A 19,235-nucleotide genomic window follows, 5' to 3' on the forward strand; every position below is an offset into this window, starting at 1 on the left:
TTTATAGAAGAACTGAGCCTTTTCCTCTCAGTAATATCTTGTCAGTTGTGCATACATGTAGAGCTGCAGTGTCGTGCCACTTTGCACTTGTTTGTTTTGGACCCCCTCCCCTCCCCTCCCTCATTCAAAGGGGAACGTGGGGTCAGCATGGTGCTGATCTGCCCGTCAAATTCGATTTAAGATGCCCTGGTGGAACAGAGCAGTGCCATCACCGTTCTCTCAAACGACTGCGTCTCCGGAATAATCTCTCTCCATCAGCGCTTAGTGAAGTGATCAGAGGTAGAGCTGACAGTCGGCTAATGGGAGGGATTTTCTGCAGTGCCACTCTTGGCGCGGTCATTCGTCTCAGCACCTCCCCTTATATCTTACCTTCTCCCCTACATCCTGAGCCATTTGTTTTCTTGTTCTCTTCAGCGTGGTGTGCATCCATCTTTCTGTACTTTGTCACTGTATTTTTACTTGTAGTACAGATGCTGAGCTCTCGGTACAGTAATGAAGTCCCGACGAGGGATGTGCCTCTATCAAATTTTCATGCCGCGATTATTGTGCCCATGAATATGCGACAGTATGAACACATAACATAATTATTTCTGAAATATAACTATTAAAATGAAGTGGAACCCAACTCCAGTCTGCTGCTACACTCATATGACACACTCCTCTCACTGCAACACATATCCAATACACTCTTTAAATCACAGCACACTCTTAGAAATAAGGGTTCTTCCTGCAGGACTGAGGTTCTACTCAGAAGCATTTGCATGTGAAGAACCCCTTTACAAAGAAAGAGCTCTTCAAGGATTGTTGAAAGCATTAAAGAACTCTTTCCTCAAGGGTTCATTGAGGGTTTTTTGTACCACAACATAGATAAATCTAGATAAAACCCTTAGAATATAAAAAGATTCTTGGTAGATCCCCCTGGATGGGTTCTAGATAAAGCCTAGATAAACCCTTGGAATATAGAAAATGGTCTTTAAGAATCCCAAGTGTGTTCTAGATAAAATCCTTGAAATATATGGAAGGTTATCAGTAGAACGCCAGATTGAATTTTAGATAAAACCCTTAAAATACTTCATGTTCTGGTAGAACCGCCGAATGTAATCTAGATAAAACTCTTGAATTGTAAAAAGGTTCTCAATAGAACACCATGAATATGTTCTAGATAAAATCCTTGGAATATGAAAAGGTTCTAGATAGAACCTCCAGAGAGGGTGCAAGGTGGAACCATCACACCATTGGAGGGTTCTCTGTAGAGCTTCTTTGGTAGGGGGGTTTGGGTGGAAACTGTCAGTGATGGTTCTGGGTTTAACCCCTTTTTGTTGGGTTCTAGGTAGAACTCTCTGAAACGGTACCAAGTGGAAGAAAAGGGTTCTCCTATGAGGGCAAGTCAAAGGACCCTTTATGGTTCTAGTTAGCACCTGTAATTCTCAGAGTGTAAGACCAACTCCAGTGTGCTGTTACACTCGTATGTCACCCTCCTCTCCCTGCATCACACGTCCAGAACACTCTTATAATCACTGTGGTGTATTTAAGCCGTCAGCTGAAAGCTACGCTGCTGCTCTCTGCTTGCTGCTACTGCAGCTGTCAGCATTTCACCACCTCTACCCAGCATCCACCTGTAGGCTCTCAGTTTAGCTTTTCCCTGGGAGGGGAAGTATTGTCGCCCCCTGCTGAGCTGAGCTCAGTGTTTGCTTGCGGGGAGTGATTGCTTTACAGCCTAGACACTGAACATTACACGTTCTACATTTACATAATGATCTATTCCTCATGAGTCAGCTGACTGAAATATAGTGAGGTGACTTCAAAACATGAAAAACACACTGAACACTGAGTGAGCTTAGCTGCAATGCAAGTTGACAAGTTGTCAAGTTTACATTTGATTGGATATCACTTCAAATTTACTGTTTAGTTGACTGCCACCAAACCTCACAATGCTTTCACACCTGCAGTTTGGTTCATTTGGAAAAAGAAAAAAAATGATACATTGTTGCATAGTTAGTTATGGTCTGGTTCCAGTTTACACTGATTTTTTAAAAAACGAGGAGGAGTAAACATGAAGTTTTACACACTGACAGCTATCTCGCTGATTGGATAGTTTTGGCGATTGTCATCCTGCATCATCAGGACCCACAATCAAATTCTGGTGACCAACAAAAGTTTTAATCCTAACATGTATTCTTTTTATGATGATTATTAAGTGATTTGCATGCATAAGATAACTTCCTGAACATACGTCATGATCAGCAGATGGATTTATTTGTAGTTTACACATATCTGCTATAATTAAATCCTATGGTGTGGTCCATAAATGAACCATAACAGAGTCCACTTGGAACCGGACCAAGACCTAACTTTTCAAGTGCCATTGGTTGGGTTGTTTGGTCCACAGGAGTGAAAGCACCCTTAGTGTCTTTTTTTTTAGTCCCAGCAGTCAGTTGTTTTGACTGAAAAAGATCTAAAAACCAATTGTACACTACCTGCTTAGCACCAAACAGCAGACAGACACAGCTAGCTGGTGAACACTAGTGGAGCATTTAGCAGCTTAAAAACCAGGTATTTGCCTCAGTTGAGTGATGTTGAGTTGGTGGATACCAACAACAGAGCAAAAATAGGGTGAATGTTGGACTTACATTCACCAGATGGCCAAAAATGGGAGGATGTAAGAACTACGTAACAAGTGTTTTCTGCTGGATGTTAGTATTTAAATGGCAGAACATTAGAACATGACAGCTATGGACAGTTACGTTGGGCTCTTACAAGCCACCAGCAGCTGTCTACACTGCTAGTGGCTTGTCCATCTCTGCTTTACTGCTAAGAAACACTTGTCACAATGTGTCAGGCTGTGTTGCAAAACAAGAGGAAAGAACCAACATGCAGACAGGATCGCTGAGCTGGTGTAGTTTAAATGATGTAATACTCAATTCAAGATAGAAAAAGCACAGGTCTAATTAATCCAGAAGTTCAAAACACTGGTAACTGGAATCCTTGGCTGGAGACAAAGACGAACTGGCAATGACAGAGGGAAACACACAAACTAAATACACAGGTAACTAACCAGGGACATGTGAAACAAGTCAGTTATTAGAAAAGGCAGGGCAAAGACAAAGACAGGAAGTAAAGTAAACAAAGACACATGATGACTTTTGTCTTTGTAAGATGCATGTTGTTGGTCAAAAACCACAAAGAGCCAGGTTCACTGCGTGCTTTACACACTTTGTCCATGTGGTTGTTTGAAATAAAATTGTTAATAAAGACCGGACTGCTGCATTCAAAGTGCCCCCTGGAAACGATAATCACGGTAATAGAAGTTGCTGGTATTGTTTATGTAGTAAAACCAGTACACCAGCACAATCTTTGCTAGACTGGCATCAAATCCTGTCTACTTTTCTGACCCTCTTCTTCATCTCCGTGTTTCCTTCCACTATCCATCATGTCCCAGCTCGTCCTGGTGGCTGTAATTCCATCTGAATGGCAAAGTGTATCAGATACACACTCTGATAAAGAAAGCAACGTGACCCAAATGCTTTATTCATCATCCCCGACCCGGCTTACGCAGAAGGCAAAACAAACAAGCTCGACTGCCACATTTAATCAAACGCAGCCACACTGACGGCCCTTTCTCACACTCAAGGGCACCTCTGCAGTGGAACTCTTTGCCGAATTTGTTTTGATGAGGGACACCTTTCTGAGTAATGAGGTCAATCATATTACCTCTGCGTCTGACTTAAAAAAAGCCACACAAGGTCTATTTTGGAGTGCAGCCGTGGCGATAAGGCCAACCTTGTCATTTCAGGAGTGCGCACAGCGCAGTCACAGAACAATTCAGATTAAAAAGTGATGAATATTCAGCCTGAGTTCGACCAGTCTGCAGGAGTTGACAGCGACTGAGAAGCCGCCATCAGCAGATACAGTAGAGCTCTAAACCCAGCATCCTATTCAGAAAACCACCTTAATATTCTGAGTACGTCTCACTTTGCTCACAGAGTCTCTGCAGTGAAATGTAAATGGAGTAGATAAGATGGATTTTCAGTGTCATTCCACTTTTCTAAAGAGCTTTGTATGTGATTCCATCCCTCCAGTGACAACGGCCGAGGCTGCATCTTGTTGAACTAACCACTTATCACAAATTGCAAACCCTCGAGGCAGTGCAGCATATCAGGAGACCGTGCGAGGTGGTTGGGTGACTTTGTCCAGGACTAAAGTGAAAGGAGATTAACGGCTAAAAGTCACATTTTGATCCTTCGTGGCCACCATCCGTTCGATTGAATTTGAATTTGAACAGGAGATCTTTTACTTGGACCAATTTAATCCTCATGTACCCATAACCCTGATACAAGAAGCCACCGAGGGAGGGAGCAGCAAGGATTTCTAGATCTTACGCTCTTAAAAATAATGGTTTCAAAAGGGTTCTTCTGAAGGGCTGAGGTTCTACCCATAACTATCTGCTTCTGAAGAACCCTTTTTTGAAGAAAGGGTTCTTAGAAAGGAAAGAAAAGAGTTCTTGAAGGATTGTTGAAATCCTTCAAAAACTCTTGTTAAGGGTTCTTTGTACCATAACATAAAAGGGTTCTCAGTAGAGCCCTCTGGAGGCCTTTTTCCACAAAATCATCAACCAGTTTGGTTCAAAATCCTTGGAACTTAAGTACCATCTGGTGAAACAGCCGGCATTTCCACCAGTGTTGATAAAAACCATTGTAATCTAAGACGTCATCAACAGAGAGTGTTGGAGAATGCACAACATGCCCACCTTGATTCCCAGGAAAACCTGCTATTTTTTTTGGTTCTAGCTGGGAACCATCTTTTCACTTTCCAAACCAGTTCATTTTTGGTGGAAATTCTCAGACTGGTTCAAAAATAGGTTCTTCAAAATGGGCCAGTTCAGGCTGGTGAAAAAGGGCTCTGAGGGTTTTCAGGATAAAACTCTTGGGACACAAAGGAGCCCTCAGTAGAACCCTTTGGGTGGGCTCTTGATGAAACCCTTGGAATATAAAGAGGTTTCGGAGAGAACCCCTGTTTGAGTTCTAGATAATAGCCCTTGGAATATAAATAGGTTAGAAGGTGGAAGGTTTTGGATAGAATCTCCAGAGAGGATGCTGGTGGAACCATAGAACCATAGAAGGGTTCTTCTTTGGAACCTCTCATAGCGGATTCTGGGTGGTGTGTTGGGCTCTAGATAGAACTATCTGAAAGTGGAACTTTTATAAAGAGGTTCTACCCATAACCAAAACAGGTTCTCCCATAGGGACAAGCCAAAGAACCCTTTAAGGTTCTAGTTAGCGCCTTTATTTCCAACAGTGTAGAATTATATGCCATGCTATTTTTAACATGAGTGTTCTATGCAATATATTTAGAACGTGTACATTTCTTCGTATTTGTTTGACAGAATGTGACACTGCTATTCTTTCAAAGCAGAATCCTCCTCCTCCTCCTCCGCCGCCTCCTCCTCCTCTTCCTCTTCCTCTTCCTCCTCCTCCACACTCGTGCCCTTGATAAAGTTAGAACAGAAACAGAATTATATTCATTGATTTAGCCTGAATGAAAAGGATTTCAGAGCGACTCGGGAAGATAAGAGCTCTTTCTGGGCACTTCCAAAGATACCCACACCCTGATTGTTCTGGGAAACTCAAAGAGGTCTCATCTAGTGTTTGAGCTGCTGCCAGATGAGGAGGGCTATATTACATCTCTATCTATTTCCCACAGCATTTGAGCAATTTTTCACAGGCAAGATTAATGGCTTGTTCAGTTTCAGACAATTTAAAGTTGCGTGGAGGACCTCTCTGTGGAATTCGGAGAGATTATGAGTTCTATTTGCTGAGGAAATGAACAGTTTGTCCAAATGCCATGAGTCAGCCTTTACTGTGTTCTCTTTTTCAAATGCTGGCTTCGACCAAACTGTATATAGTTTCAGTACACACATCACAAAGCCAGGGTCCAAAATAGAGTTACTGAACCATCTGAGGGTATTATTATTGGAATTTAGAGCACTTTAATGTTTGAATTTTGCCTGCTGCTTCCAAAAATGGGACTTTTCATCTCCTGAGATTTTCATTTATTTTTCTTTTCCCCCTACAATTATCCCATTCCTCTTTTAATGTCTAGCTCATCTATTTTCCACCCACATACCACCTGGTTTTTCACACTGCTATTGAACTCGTACACCATATTCATCTTCAATTCACTACAGTGACAGGCAAGAGAATATTAAAAATATGCGAATCAGGCATGCACCAATTGTGATGTCACCCACTGGTTTGTGGACAACAGTTTTGAAGGCTTGAGTTTGGCAATATGGGGGTTGCCATCTTGTTTTTTTGCAACCAGAGCATGATAACTGATGGTTGATGTACTGTGACTTGGGCAGTGCTTGGTTTTGGCTCGTCCATTCAGCAGGTGGTAATGGTGGTTTGGTAGCAACATGAAGCCGTTTTCAGTAAAAAAAAACAAGAACTCAAGAACTGCAAGAACTCTTTACTAAGCATTTCCTTGTGAATATTAATATTTGGGCTTTTTCATTGGGCTTTTAGAAGGCAGTAGCAGCTGTCTGCACACCATCTGCAATTCTATTAACAAATACCACAGGCTTGGTTGAGGAAGAACGCAATGTTTGCAATCAAAGGACTTTCCTTTCCTCTTTGTTAGCCACGTAAGATGCATGGTCTCTCTCTCACCTGACTCAGAACCCAAAACTTGCCATGCTTCAGTACATCTACTGCGACACACTGCGACTCGTTTTAGTTTGTCTGTTCAGCGGGAGGTTTCTCGTCTTACATCTTAGCAGCACACTAAAATGTGCTTCCGAAAAAAGCAAGAAATAGGCAATGTAGTAACAGAATAATGATCCATATTTGATTAGAACTGCCTTGTTGGACAGTTTGATCTGAGTATTGGCAGGCGCTAAATACGACCATAATTTAAAGAATGAAGATCATGCTTTATTAAAGAAGACTTGAAACTAGTGATTGAGAACTTTAACTCTTTAGGAATCTTTTTTTATGAGGTAATACATCCAATGATAAGAGTCATTTTCTCATAACCTTGCATACAATCTGACTTATTTTTGCAACCAGTGAGCTGCCCCCTGCTGGCCATTTATAAGAATGCAGGTTTAAGGCACTTCTGCATTGGCTTTACTTTTTAGACCTGTCCATCCTCTGTTTAATATACGGTCGATGCAACAAGTATAAGCCTTTGTTATACAGGGGATTATGGGAAGTACAGGTGAAGTTACCTTGGCACCATGTGTTTGTATTGTCTGTTTTTCCTGTAATGTCTAATCAACATGCAGCTGTCATATATGTTTGAGTCATAACATTAATTGCAGATTGTCCTAATGTTATGAATTGATGTACAAAAATTCCAGCAATTAATTTTTTCCTTCTGTATCCCTCTTCTTTCTTCTATTTTTTTAGATCGAAATGTTAGAGCTCAAATACGGTGGCCACCTCATCTCCCGCCGTGCTGCCTGCAAGATCCAGACTGCCTTCCGCCAGTACCAGCTCAGCAAGAACTTCGAGAAGATCCGCAACTCGCTGCTTGAGAGTCGTCTACCTCGGCGCATCTCCCTACGCAAGGTCCGTGTGCAGAACACGGAAGGTTTCTCTGCTGAACGGGCCCTGGCAGAAGGCTGTAACTTGGCCGGCATCCCGTTGGTGCGCTCACCATCTCTGCCCGCCACGGTTGGCGGCACCCTGACCGACCTGGAAGACTCATTCACTGAACAGGTCCAGTCACTGGCAAAGTCCATAGACGATGCCCTCAGCAACTGGAGCCTGAAGACCATGGCTTCACTGCAAGAAGGCGGCACGTATCAGTTCAGTGCCGACTCCTTCAGTGCGGCTGCAGCAGCAGCGGCAGCAGCAGGAGTAGGAAGTGGAGGAATTGGAGGTGGTGTGGGAGAGTCAACAATTTCTCAAGGTCCGGTTGACCCAAGTGACCTGTCGAGGAGCGCAAGCAAGCTGATGATGGCGTTCCGGGATGTGACGGTGCAGATTGACAGCCAGAACTTCCGTGTTTCATCCTCCGTCATGGAATCATCCACCTCCGTCACCCTCGGCAGCTGCGTCCAACAAGAAGGAGCCTACACCACCGCTTCAACCACTCCCACAACAACAAACTCCACTCCTGCCTCTATTCCCTCTGTCCCCTCTCACGAACCCCCTCCTCCTCCTGCAGAGGTCCCAGCTGAACCCATAGATCCCCCACCGCCCCCACAAGAACCCCCACCGCCTCCAGAATCAGATAGTGGAGGAGACGAGCAGGATGTTGAATTCCCTGCTCCCCCTCCGAGTGAAGAAGAGCTCGGGGAGGAGGAACAACCTCCCCTGACCCCTCTGGATAAGATGGCTGCCCCTCAAACCCCAGAGGAGGTTGTGGTGGCAGTGCCGCCACCCACAGAACCCGCTTACACCCCTCCTCCACCAGCACAGGAGGCCGTGCTGGTGGAGAGCTCGCCCGTGGTGGAGCCGCTGGAGGTGAAGAGATGTGGCTCCGAGACGGCAGACAACAGCTCGGAGCAGATGAGCAGCAGCAGCACGTCGACGGAGGCGCGTTCCACATCTGAAGCCTCGTCCAAGGAAGCACTGCAGGCCATGATCCTCAGCCTGCCACGCTACCACTGTGAGAACCCCGCCAGCTGTAAATCACCCACGCTGTCCACTGACGTCATGAGAAAACGCCTCTACCGCATTGGCCTCAACCTCTTCAACGTGTGAGTAGCCACTGCATTTTCATTCTTTTGTGCTCAGATGATTCTAATTAAATTTTAAATCAGGCTGAGTTTTGCGTTATCGTTGCTGAATCAGTTCTGACTGGTTTGCCACAATTAAATGCAGTGAAACAAAATGATTGATACCAAAGAGAGCTGGACAGAACAGAAACCGTTTTTTAAGTCTGGAAAGTCTTTTCTTTAAGAAGTGGAGCAAAATAAGCTTCTACCATCTTCCTTCTTTCCAAAAATATAAAGGTCGTACAGTAAGCCAGGGCAGACTTCCAAAATTATTCAGACACACAAACACTCTCACATATGATTAGATGTTAAATCCAGTCAGGGAGTTTCTTGGCAGTTGGGAACACAGTGAGCAGTTTGTGTTGAAAAGATGTGTTTAAAAAAACAACTATGATCACTAGTAAAAAAGGTTCAGAAGAGAACATTTTTTCATATTTCATTGATCATTCACATTCAGACCATACTGGGATTTGCAACAGTGACTTTTTTCTGTGCCCTTCAAGGTGCAGATAATAGCTTATCCCAGTAAGCATTTTTCCTCTGAAAAGACCTTAAAAGAAGTACAGCACATTTAAACATGTTTGAGCTTAATTATATTACTAATTTCTGAATTTATTCCCTTCCTCTGTTCTCGAGTGGGAGTCTGTTAAATTGTGCTTGCTTTCAAATACATGCTGATTGAAATAAATCATTCACATTAGCCGACAGTAGTTTTTGATAAACCTCTACTTAGTCTTTTTTTTTAATTTTGGCACTTTTTGGCTGTTGTAGCTCCACCAAACTGTATCACTTGCACTCTGTCACAAACAGACACACACACACACACACACACAGCAGTGAGAGCAGCCTCTCTGAGCAGCTAGCATTAGCTTGACTAGCAGAGAAACTTTTTCGCTGCTCCTGTCCCCCCTGGAATCCACCAGTGTCCACTTCCTGATCATTTTAATTTCTTTGTCACTGTTCATACGTTGTCCCCATGCAAATTTCCCTCCAAGAATTGGTATTGTCAGTTAATCCAGTGATGTGATTGTTCTTATGTTTTAAATCCATTAATTCTACAGACCTAAATTCATAATATATACTCCAATCAACATTACTATTGTTCTGTCAAAAGAGAAAGTACAGTGGTTTTAGAGGAAAGGATGGAAGAGGCTACTGTATGTACAGTGAGATTTATGAAACAGTTTGTACCTCCACCCCTCCTCTAAGTGAAGTTTGATGGGGCCCTCTGGACTCAAACAGCAAAGAAAAGCACTTTTCCTCACAGGTCCCCATTGTGCTCAAAGAACAAACAGAACGAAGCCCAAGTCCCAAGCCAGATCTGAGGTGCCTTCTTTCTTCTCAGAAACATAAATCATAACAGGAACAGAGAGAGAAAGAGGGAGTATATGAAGACTGATTTGTAAGGGGAAATGAAGGAAGTGTGAGTACCTGGCGGAGATAACAGTGAGGCAGTTAGTGATAACCTAACATGGATAGTTACAGATATACTCTTGGCGAAATGGCAGTTAGCCCACCACCCCTTGATGCTACATCTGTCAAGCATTTAATTCCTGAATGTCACACATGTAGTTTAAAAATAATAAACAGTAGCAATATTTAACAGTTCCTTGCTTTTAGACAGGGATAGACAAAAACAGGTTTCTCTTTTCAACCATCAACAACCATCCATTTTCTAGCTGAACTCACACTGTAGTTGACAGATTAGCACTAGCTAGCTCACTAGTTAGCTACTTAAGCCAACTCTGGCTCCATGAGTTAGCCGAAAATTCTGTCTCCATGTGACTTTTTAATGTTTGTACCTGATAAGTTGTCAAACACAAAACGGTGGTTAATGGTTACAAGAGCTCAGCCCTTGATAACCTAGAGACACAAATAAACAGCATTGCTCTTGTATTGCAGCTCAGGGTTAAGTCGTTTGACTGTTCAGCTACTTAGCCTAAACACTTGTTCATATTTTCAAGTAGGACATTTTTAACTTTTAAAATACAAGAGGAAAGGCTTCTAGGATAAAGACTAACTGTAACTCTAATGTCGTCTGGGTAACCTTGGATGATCCTTTCCAGTAAAGAGCTAGACAGAACTGCTAACATTAGCCTTTTAACATAACTTGTCCACAACTTGCTAAGCTTGTCATATAGCCTATTGTGTTATGTTTTTACTCAGTTAGGACCCAAAAGGAGAACATGGACAAGTCATCATAAAAAAGGATAAATTTATTTAACAAGCCAGAGATGTGAACGTAGATCTTGGTCTGAGTTCATAGCAGCGGAGTGGCGCAGGGAGAGTGAGCTCAGCAGGCGGCAGGAAAACAGATAAGACACTGAGCGTAGCAGGCAGACGGTGATCACCAGCAGGGAACGAACACGGGACAAAAACAGAGTCAGACAGACGCCAAAAAACACACAGAATGAATCACAAGCTTTGGTTTAGACGATAGCATCGGTGCCACATTGCCAAACAGAGAAACCTGGTGAAGAGCGAAGGGGTTTTATGCTTCAGTGGCTTGATTAGTTGATGGCTCACAGGTGTGCAGGTGATCAGGCAGCTGGAGAGAGGTGGAGCCCGGACAAAGATACACACACACAGATGACAAACAGAGGGATAATCAAGAAACACAAGGCAGGAGAAAACAACTTTGAAAACAAGGAAGTAGAGGGAAGTATAGTTGGGACATAACAAAGCTAGATGACTAGTTAGCTAATGATGTGCCCCTTGGCCTTGGACGTAATGCTTGGTTATTACTTTAAGTAATTTTGTTAGTTGGACATGCTGCAATTTCAGCTAATGTTAGAGCAGTGTTAATCCATTCCATATACTTTGTCCTTGTGTTTTTGGTTTTGAAAGGACTTGGAAAAGAACAAACTCTTTAAATGCAAGGTATCACTCTTTCCTACAGCTCCATGCACACTGTTTAATGTTCCCATGAAACAGTTAATAGATTTAATGTTTCTTCTACAACCAGGCAGCTAGAGAGGGACTTGTTGCAGACATTGATTGGCATTTACAGTAGCCAATAGCACTGAATGTGCACTACACTCCCCGCCATGCAGCTAAAGTGGTCCATGGATGTAGGAAGGAGAGCAGCCCTATTAGCTGACTCTGCCTGAAATTAGAGATCCCAATGAACAGGGCCATTCCAGGACCAAAACGGCCTCTGAGACCAACAGAGAGCAACAGGGAATAGGCTACAGTACGAAGTGTACTGTACAGGGCTCCGTCACGGCTAACTGAGCTAAGGGCAGTTAGCTAAGTTGCTTTAGTAATAAAAAAAAAAGCTGTTCTTTCCTCTGGATACTCTTTAAACCACCTCTATATTCTATTCCCCGTCGGTCTTGGAGGCTGTGCTCACCATGCAGCCGAGTGCAGGATGAGTCAGTAGGTTTTAATTGTTTTCTAGGAAAATACAAACTCTGGAAACAGCATTTGAAAGAGCAGAGAATACATACAAAACAACTTTTTTGTCATTGTTGGTCCAGATACCAGCATAGGAGACATATAGCACAATACATATGTGATAAAAAAAAAACTTAGACATATTATTTTGACTTCATGGGAACTTTAAAAATGACAAAAAAAAAAGTGATGGGCATTTCCAAAGTATTTCAGCAATATATTTTCTTCTTTTATCGAAGAACTTGATGATACAATATATCTGACATTTTTGTCAGGTATGATGTGCCAGTCTTAAAGTGCGTCTTTTATGCCGAGAACCCAGGTGTAAAACCTGATGCAGGCTTGTATTCCTTCCTCTAACCAACTCCCACTGCATTTTCCTCTGCGGCTTCAGAAATTGTCAGCAGAAGAAAAACATGTCTGTCTTGAAAAGCTTGTTTGTGTTTGCAGGTTGCAGCTTTTCAGTCATTGTGAATTCAGTTCCCCCCCTGCTGCCTAGTGAAGAGTGACAAAGTCAAAACCAGATAAGACCTTCCCAAGACGCGCTCCAGACAGGTGCAAGGTGGCTACATGGCAGCCAAAGATAGGACAAAACAGCGTTGCCATGGTGACAGCAGTGCATGGGGGGGCAGAACTGTCTGAATCTGTTAGGCTGATATGTTGAGAGAAGCACCAAGACTGGGTTGGACCAGGACAGATGAAATTAATATAAGATTAGTGCGAATCAAAAGGTTTAAGAGAGCTCTGTGCACAGTTAAAAACAGTTGTTTAGTAAAGTTCAAGTTCATTGATTTAACCAAAATTAAGTTTAATCAATGGAGATGCTTGATTACCAAAATTAATATAAAAAGGCTAAAAAAAACAAAAAAAAAAAGAGCAGGGAAAAGCACTGTATTCCCCAGCAAAACATTACATTGTAAGCTAACATTAGCTAAAAAGTTAACAAAAAGTTTAATTGTTTGCCAGCTAGCTAAAAACTTAGTTAGCCTAGTTAGCTTACTCATGATGACTCAGCAGAGAAGCTCCAGTTTCTCCTCCTTTAACAAAAACTTTTTGGCCAAATGAATGCAGTAACCTTCCAAAGTGTTTAAAAAACTGAATGATTAGAATAAAAATCAAAATTTTAAAGAGGGGTTGAAATTTTATCTTTAATTTCAAGCTGGTTTAAAAGTTTAGTGCAACATGATTTAAAGGTAAGCTATGATTTAAAAATTAATCCTCGGTGCAAACCAGCCTATAAATCCTTGAGATGTGCTAAACTCACTCAGTTTTGTGGCTGAAAACTGAGATCTTGAGATCAGCCGGTTATCATAATTTAAATGATCAATTACATATTCAGAGAGACATTTAAAACATCGTGTTATATATACACATTTGTTAATATTTCAAGATATAAAGGCAGTGTAAAATCTAATGTGGGAGCTGACTTTAGGTTGGTTTATCCCTCAAAACAGCCCTAACTATTTGTTCAACACTGAATTCCTCCTCTTTTAGCTTTTCACCCACAGTGTACCCTAAAGGACCTAAACACCCCACATATTCAAACAAACTCACACACATATATTACAAGTTGAGCTTAGCCGCTGATGGAGTAGCTGCAATTACTTGGAATACATGAGGGGTGGATTCAAAAAATAATGGCAACGATCCACAAAGCCTAAAAATTCTCATTAGTCATTCTGCTGCGAGTCGTGAATGTAATTAAAAGTTCCTTCAGCACTGTGTGAACTGGCACCTTGGGAACTGGAATGAAAAATTTGTTAACATTTCAATCCAAGCTGGAGTTTTTTTTTGGTCCCTGCCACCTCAACCATTTCTGCAGAAGCTCTCCAGCTTTCTAAAATATCTTGCAGTGACGCAGAATACACTGTGTTCCCATGGGTGCAAAACCACTACAAGATTTTGTTAAGATATTGCCCCAATTAAGCCATCTCATACAAATTTAGAAGATTGGAGCTCATGAACACACATTATCGTTTTTGCTCACTGCCAAGCTCTGCAGCGCAACAAAAGTGCACAATAAAGCCGATTAACTTTGGCTCGATGCTGGAGCGTGACACTGAAAACAAGAGGAGCAGGAAAGAGCTGTGCATGCAGGGGGAAAAATCACCAGGGCAAAAATATACAAAATATAGAAAATAAAAGAAAGTCCTGCAAGAGAGTTGTGAAGTTGTCCTGTAAATTTGAGAAAAAGGTAGTGACATGTTAAGCATGTTATTTAATATGTCGGTTTCATTTCAATATTAGGGGCGACATACAGGCTATTAGGTGGAGCAAAGGAGTTGATCGTACCATAACCATAACTGTGATTATTACTGTAACCACGATGAAGGTCCCCAACATACTAATTTTATCCCAGACCATGATGTTTCTCCTAAACTATATTTTTTATGCCTAAACATAACCAAACCTAGACCAAAGACTTTTCACAGAGATTTAACTTTCTGACAGTTTGGTATTTTGCAGCTCAGTTTGAAGGACTTGTTGAAACTTAAGAAAATGCAATAAATACACTTAGAGGACAGAGTTATTGTTTGGCATCAAAAACAGCCGTGGTTCAAGTTTTGGTCAGGATTTAGTCATACAGTTAAGCTTTTGTTTTTACTAGACCCAAAAGCAGGAGCTGGACGAGGCTTTTCAACAGTTCAGAGTGGATTTATTCACAAAAGAGGAGTGAGGTTTAAAGGGCTGGAGCAGGATTTCATGGTGGAGCAGAGCCTGGGCAGGGAAAACGAACAGGCTGGACGAGGACTCAGAGGATCTAATAATGGACCTGAGGCACAGGAGGACACAGGTTACACTGTCAGGAAAACATGAGAATAAACTAGACTGAGTGACAAACTTGACCGTTGCGTCTGCACCATGTAGGCCGGGGTTTGCAACCTGCGGCTCCGGAGCCACATGTGGCTCTTTAGCCCCTCTCCAGTGGAGCTGACATAAGTTATTTAGCATTTTAAATAAAATGTATCATTATTGTAGGTCAATGAAAAAGTTGAGACAAGTCAAGTTTCAAATTTCGAGTACTGTAATAGATTTTTTTTAAGGTAAAGTCCAACTCAAACTCTTGAGTTTTTCCAACTACTAATCTTTTGTTGAGATGATTTGCTTTTCTTCTTTAGGTAAACTTAAGTCTTTCAGTTTTAGACCCCCCCCCCCCAAAAAAAAAAAAAAAAAAAAAATGTATTACAAAGATTATAGGTCAGCGAAACTTTTAAAAGTTTATTTCAAAACATAAGAGTTTGAGTTGGGATCAAAGTATGCTGCCTTGAAATATGAGTCATCCATTTGTGGCTCTGTGCCTTTTCCTCAAAAAGTAAGGGGATTGGAAGGAAAAAAAAAAAGAACTTTTTGGGAGTTACGAGTAAGTAAACCGTCTTCCATCTATAAAGAAACAAGGCTGATCAACTGCGGCAAGCCATCTGAGTCTGGTTGTAAAAGGGACTTGAATTATTCATGACTAATGCTACCTTATAGTTGCAGAGGACATAATGGCACTACTTTCATGAAATTCTTTTCCAGCCCCAGTTAGATTTAGCAAGTCCACATTCAAAGACCCTGAACGATCACTCACATTCCCTCTATATTTACTATCCTCTGCACAATTACTTTTTCAAATATGTCCTCTTTGATAGTGTCAGTCTGAACTGCAGCTCGAGTGTCAGACAGAGATTGGCTGTAGCATTTATCTGTTTGCTCAGGCTGTATTTGAAACACTCAGCAGTTTTTTTTATACATATCTTATAAGGGGAGGTGAGGACTGTACACATCAGTAATGACTGTTTAATGAAAGCTGCCAGTTTGATTCTGAGGTTCTGTGACTCTTTGGAGATATTTTCATAAAGTGACAGGTTTCATAGCCTTTTCTGTCTATTTGCAACCCCCCTCCTCTTCTCATTCCCCCGATCAAACACCTTGAAAGATAAGCTGACTTTTAATAAATTGGCTACAAGGGAAGAGAGCGACCGAATGAGGCAGGGTGAGCAAAAAAAAAAAAGTAATCGAGCTTGAGGCTTATTAGTTCCACCAGTTCATATCCTCCCTCTAATACCTGCGCTGTTGTATCCTTTGCATCTTAAACAGGGCTGTTTGCTTTGGGCTAAAACTTGGGTATTGCTTGATCATGCGGACTAAAAGCTCACACATATGCATACGCAGTTGGGTAAAGTAATGCGCGAGAGTGTGTTTGTCGTGCAGCAGGTGGTGTGTGCACCGAGAAAGGCAGGGGAGAAAGTAAATTAAAAAGAGGAAAAGTCAGAAGTTTTGGTTGTGTGTGTGCGTGTGTGTGTGCCATCCTGCACAGCCATGAAAAGACAGAACAGTGTGTGATAGAAATGGAGTGCAGAAGCAATAGAAAAGAGACACAAAAAGGTAGAGGAGGCGGAAAAGGTTGAGAGAGAGAGAGAGAGAGAAAGGAAGGGGGAGAGAGAGAGAGAGACAGACCACTTGATAAAGTTTCCACCTTGAGTGTGTGTGGAATGACAATGACTCCATTATAGCAGGGGAGTGTGTGTCAAGGACACCGCCATCACACAGGGAAGCTGGTACCGAAGTTTCAGCAGGGAACGGGCAAAAAGAGAGAGACGGGAGGATGTGAGCAGGTGTGACATTAATGACAGATTCAGTAGATTTCTCTTTTTGTATGCATGACTTTTCCGTTTCATATGACTGGATTAGACTTATCCTTAATTCACTTTTTTGCCTTTATGTATTCTAGTTAAGTAAAACCATTGCTTAGACATCAGAGGGCGTCTTACTGAAACTTAACTGCTTGGTAACCATGATAATTAGGGTCAGGACATGATTTAGGAAAAAATACAGATAAGTAGTTCCTGAGTCAATGTTCCTATTCCTAAATTAAGAGAGGAAAAGTGTATTTTACAAGCATCATTGCTTCCCATTAACAGCAGCGTTCGCTAACAGCAGCGTTCGCTAACAGCAGCGTTCGCTAACAGTAGCCAGCAGTGTAGCTATAGTGTTAGCTAACAATAGCTGTTTTGAAGTGTGACTTCTAGATAATAAATTTTCGAATATGCTGACTCGCCACTACTACAGCATGTCTGATAGTTTCATGAACCAATGAACATAGTCCTCTTCCATTAAAAGTGTTATGTATCTGGTTTCTATAGAGGAAACATTAAATAAATGCAAGATGTCAATTAGTGTCCTAAAAACAATGCAAATTATTTATCAAAACGTAACTTAAATGAACACAGAGATGCTTGCGAATATCATGATTTATCTAAAATATCTCCAATAAAGCAAGATAATGCTATAATATAACTCCATTACAATTGCTAACCACTGTAGTGATAATTCAGCAAGGCTAATTAGCTTGGGAAAATCCTGTGAATGTCAAGGTCATGCTACAGTACACACACGATCCCAAGAACATCTTCCAATTTCTCTACAGATACATCTAACTCATCTGTCTTGACGTTAAGTGCCTTCATTATTTTTGCCCCATTTTTGAAATGTTTTATGATAAAAAAAAACTAATGATTGTAAAGATGTGTAGTTCATAAAGATGAGAAAAGTAGTGTTGGTCGTGGGGTAACGGGCATGAAAGCTGATGAACGCTGTTGGATTCAGTATTTAGGATTTCCCAACTGAGAGAAGATTGGATAGAGTAAGAAAACATTCCTGAAGTTAGTCTTATGATAGGATTTTTCACAGTTCCTCAAATCTCAACTAAGATAGTAAGTTTAAAACAGTCCCATTGCAGCTTGTGGTGCAATCCAACAGACTCATTGTGCATTAAAATGGAGCACCATCGAGCTTTATGAATTAAATAGAAGGTGGAATAAGAGATGTATAAGGTGATGGCGTAAGTGTGAAGAAAGAGTGGGAGTGAGAGATAGAGACAGATCTGAATACATATGTCAAGAAGGCTAATTAACACAGCCTATCCAGCTCCTCGAGAGAGATAACCTGACGTCAGGAGGACAGAGCTCTACAAAAAGCTCGGTGTATGTACCGTTTGTGCTTGTTTGTGCACACACAGACCTCGCCTGTATTAACATTCTGCCCTCGGTGCTAAATGACCCAGCACATAATTACAAACTCTGAATTCCAGATGGCGAACAGAGGAAGCATTTCTAATTTCTCTTCTGTTGTTGACAGGTGGTACATACAAAGACTGTAGAGGTTCAACTGATTTGAAAACATAGAAATTACAATTTAATTAAAAAAAACACAAACCCCCCCCCATATTTTTTTTATGCATTATGTTTTCAGGTTGTCTGTCCCATTCTTGGGAATGTGATACCTCAAGAACGCCTCGAGGGAAATTCTTCAAACTTGGCAAAAATGTCTGCTTGGACTTTTATTGTTATCACTATTACACAAGGGTACATGCTCATACTGATGTAGAATTGTGGTATCTATTTTTTTAAATCATCCTCTACTCTCTCTAATCAGAGTTGGGCGGTCCACCTCCCCCAGCCCCAGGTCTTGAGTTAGAGTCTGTGAAACAGCTTCCTTAATATTTTAAAGTTTTGGCACTTTTCACAGTTGTAGAAGCACCACCGGACCGCAGTCTTTCTCCTGCTCATTATTCCATGATAAACAGCAGGGCTCCTGCTATGTACTGACAAGAGACACACACGCCCCAGAGCCTCTCAGCCTCTCTGAGCTGCTAGAATTAGCTCGGCTAGCTACACCACAGGTACAGCACAAAAACTTCTAGTGTCTGTCAAAGCTCCAGCAGACTCACTGTATTTCCAGCGCTTCTGTTTCCATGGTTTCTCTGTGGACATGGAGAGTCTAACAGCAGCTGCCTGTGGCTGTTTAACTCTGACTACTCGCTGTTAGTGCTGCTACACTAGGCAATGATCAGTGTCTCTGGTCACTGTCATAGCCACACACCCTACAGTGGTTGTCCTGCCCCGCACCCCTCCTCAACCCCTTTGCCCTATTTTTTCTAAATGATGCAGTGGGTGGAGATCGGCTCAGACCTGAGCGTGCAGTAACACTTTTAAACAAAGTTTAACATCATTTCAAAATTCAAATGAACACATCTGGAACATGACATGTCAGTGAAGGCATTAGTTTGTCAGGACTCTGGGAGTTAATCTGACAACTGAATTGTCAACTCAGTGGAGTGGGCAGATCCATT

General features: G+C 41.8%; 1 protein-coding gene across 2 annotated transcripts in view; it reads left to right on the forward strand.

Moving 5' to 3' along the window:
- The window catches only part of iqsec3a (IQ motif and Sec7 domain ArfGEF 3a), a 153,544-nt gene that overhangs the window by 81,381 nt on the left and 52,928 nt on the right, over positions 1–19,235 (forward strand). For both annotated transcript variants that reach the window (XM_084711497.1, XM_084711498.1), the window contains exon 4: positions 7,410–8,707. In XM_084711497.1, coding sequence (XP_084567623.1) covers positions 7,410–8,707 — 1,298 coding nt within the window. The remainder of the gene's footprint in view (positions 1–7,409; positions 8,708–19,235) is intronic.

The sequence above is a fragment of the Lutjanus erythropterus genome, chromosome 22 (assembly GCF_056507025.1).
Source record: "Lutjanus erythropterus isolate fLutEry1 chromosome 22, fLutEry1.hap2, whole genome shotgun sequence".
Lineage (NCBI taxonomy): Eukaryota > Metazoa > Chordata > Actinopteri > Lutjaniformes > Lutjanidae > Lutjanus > Lutjanus erythropterus.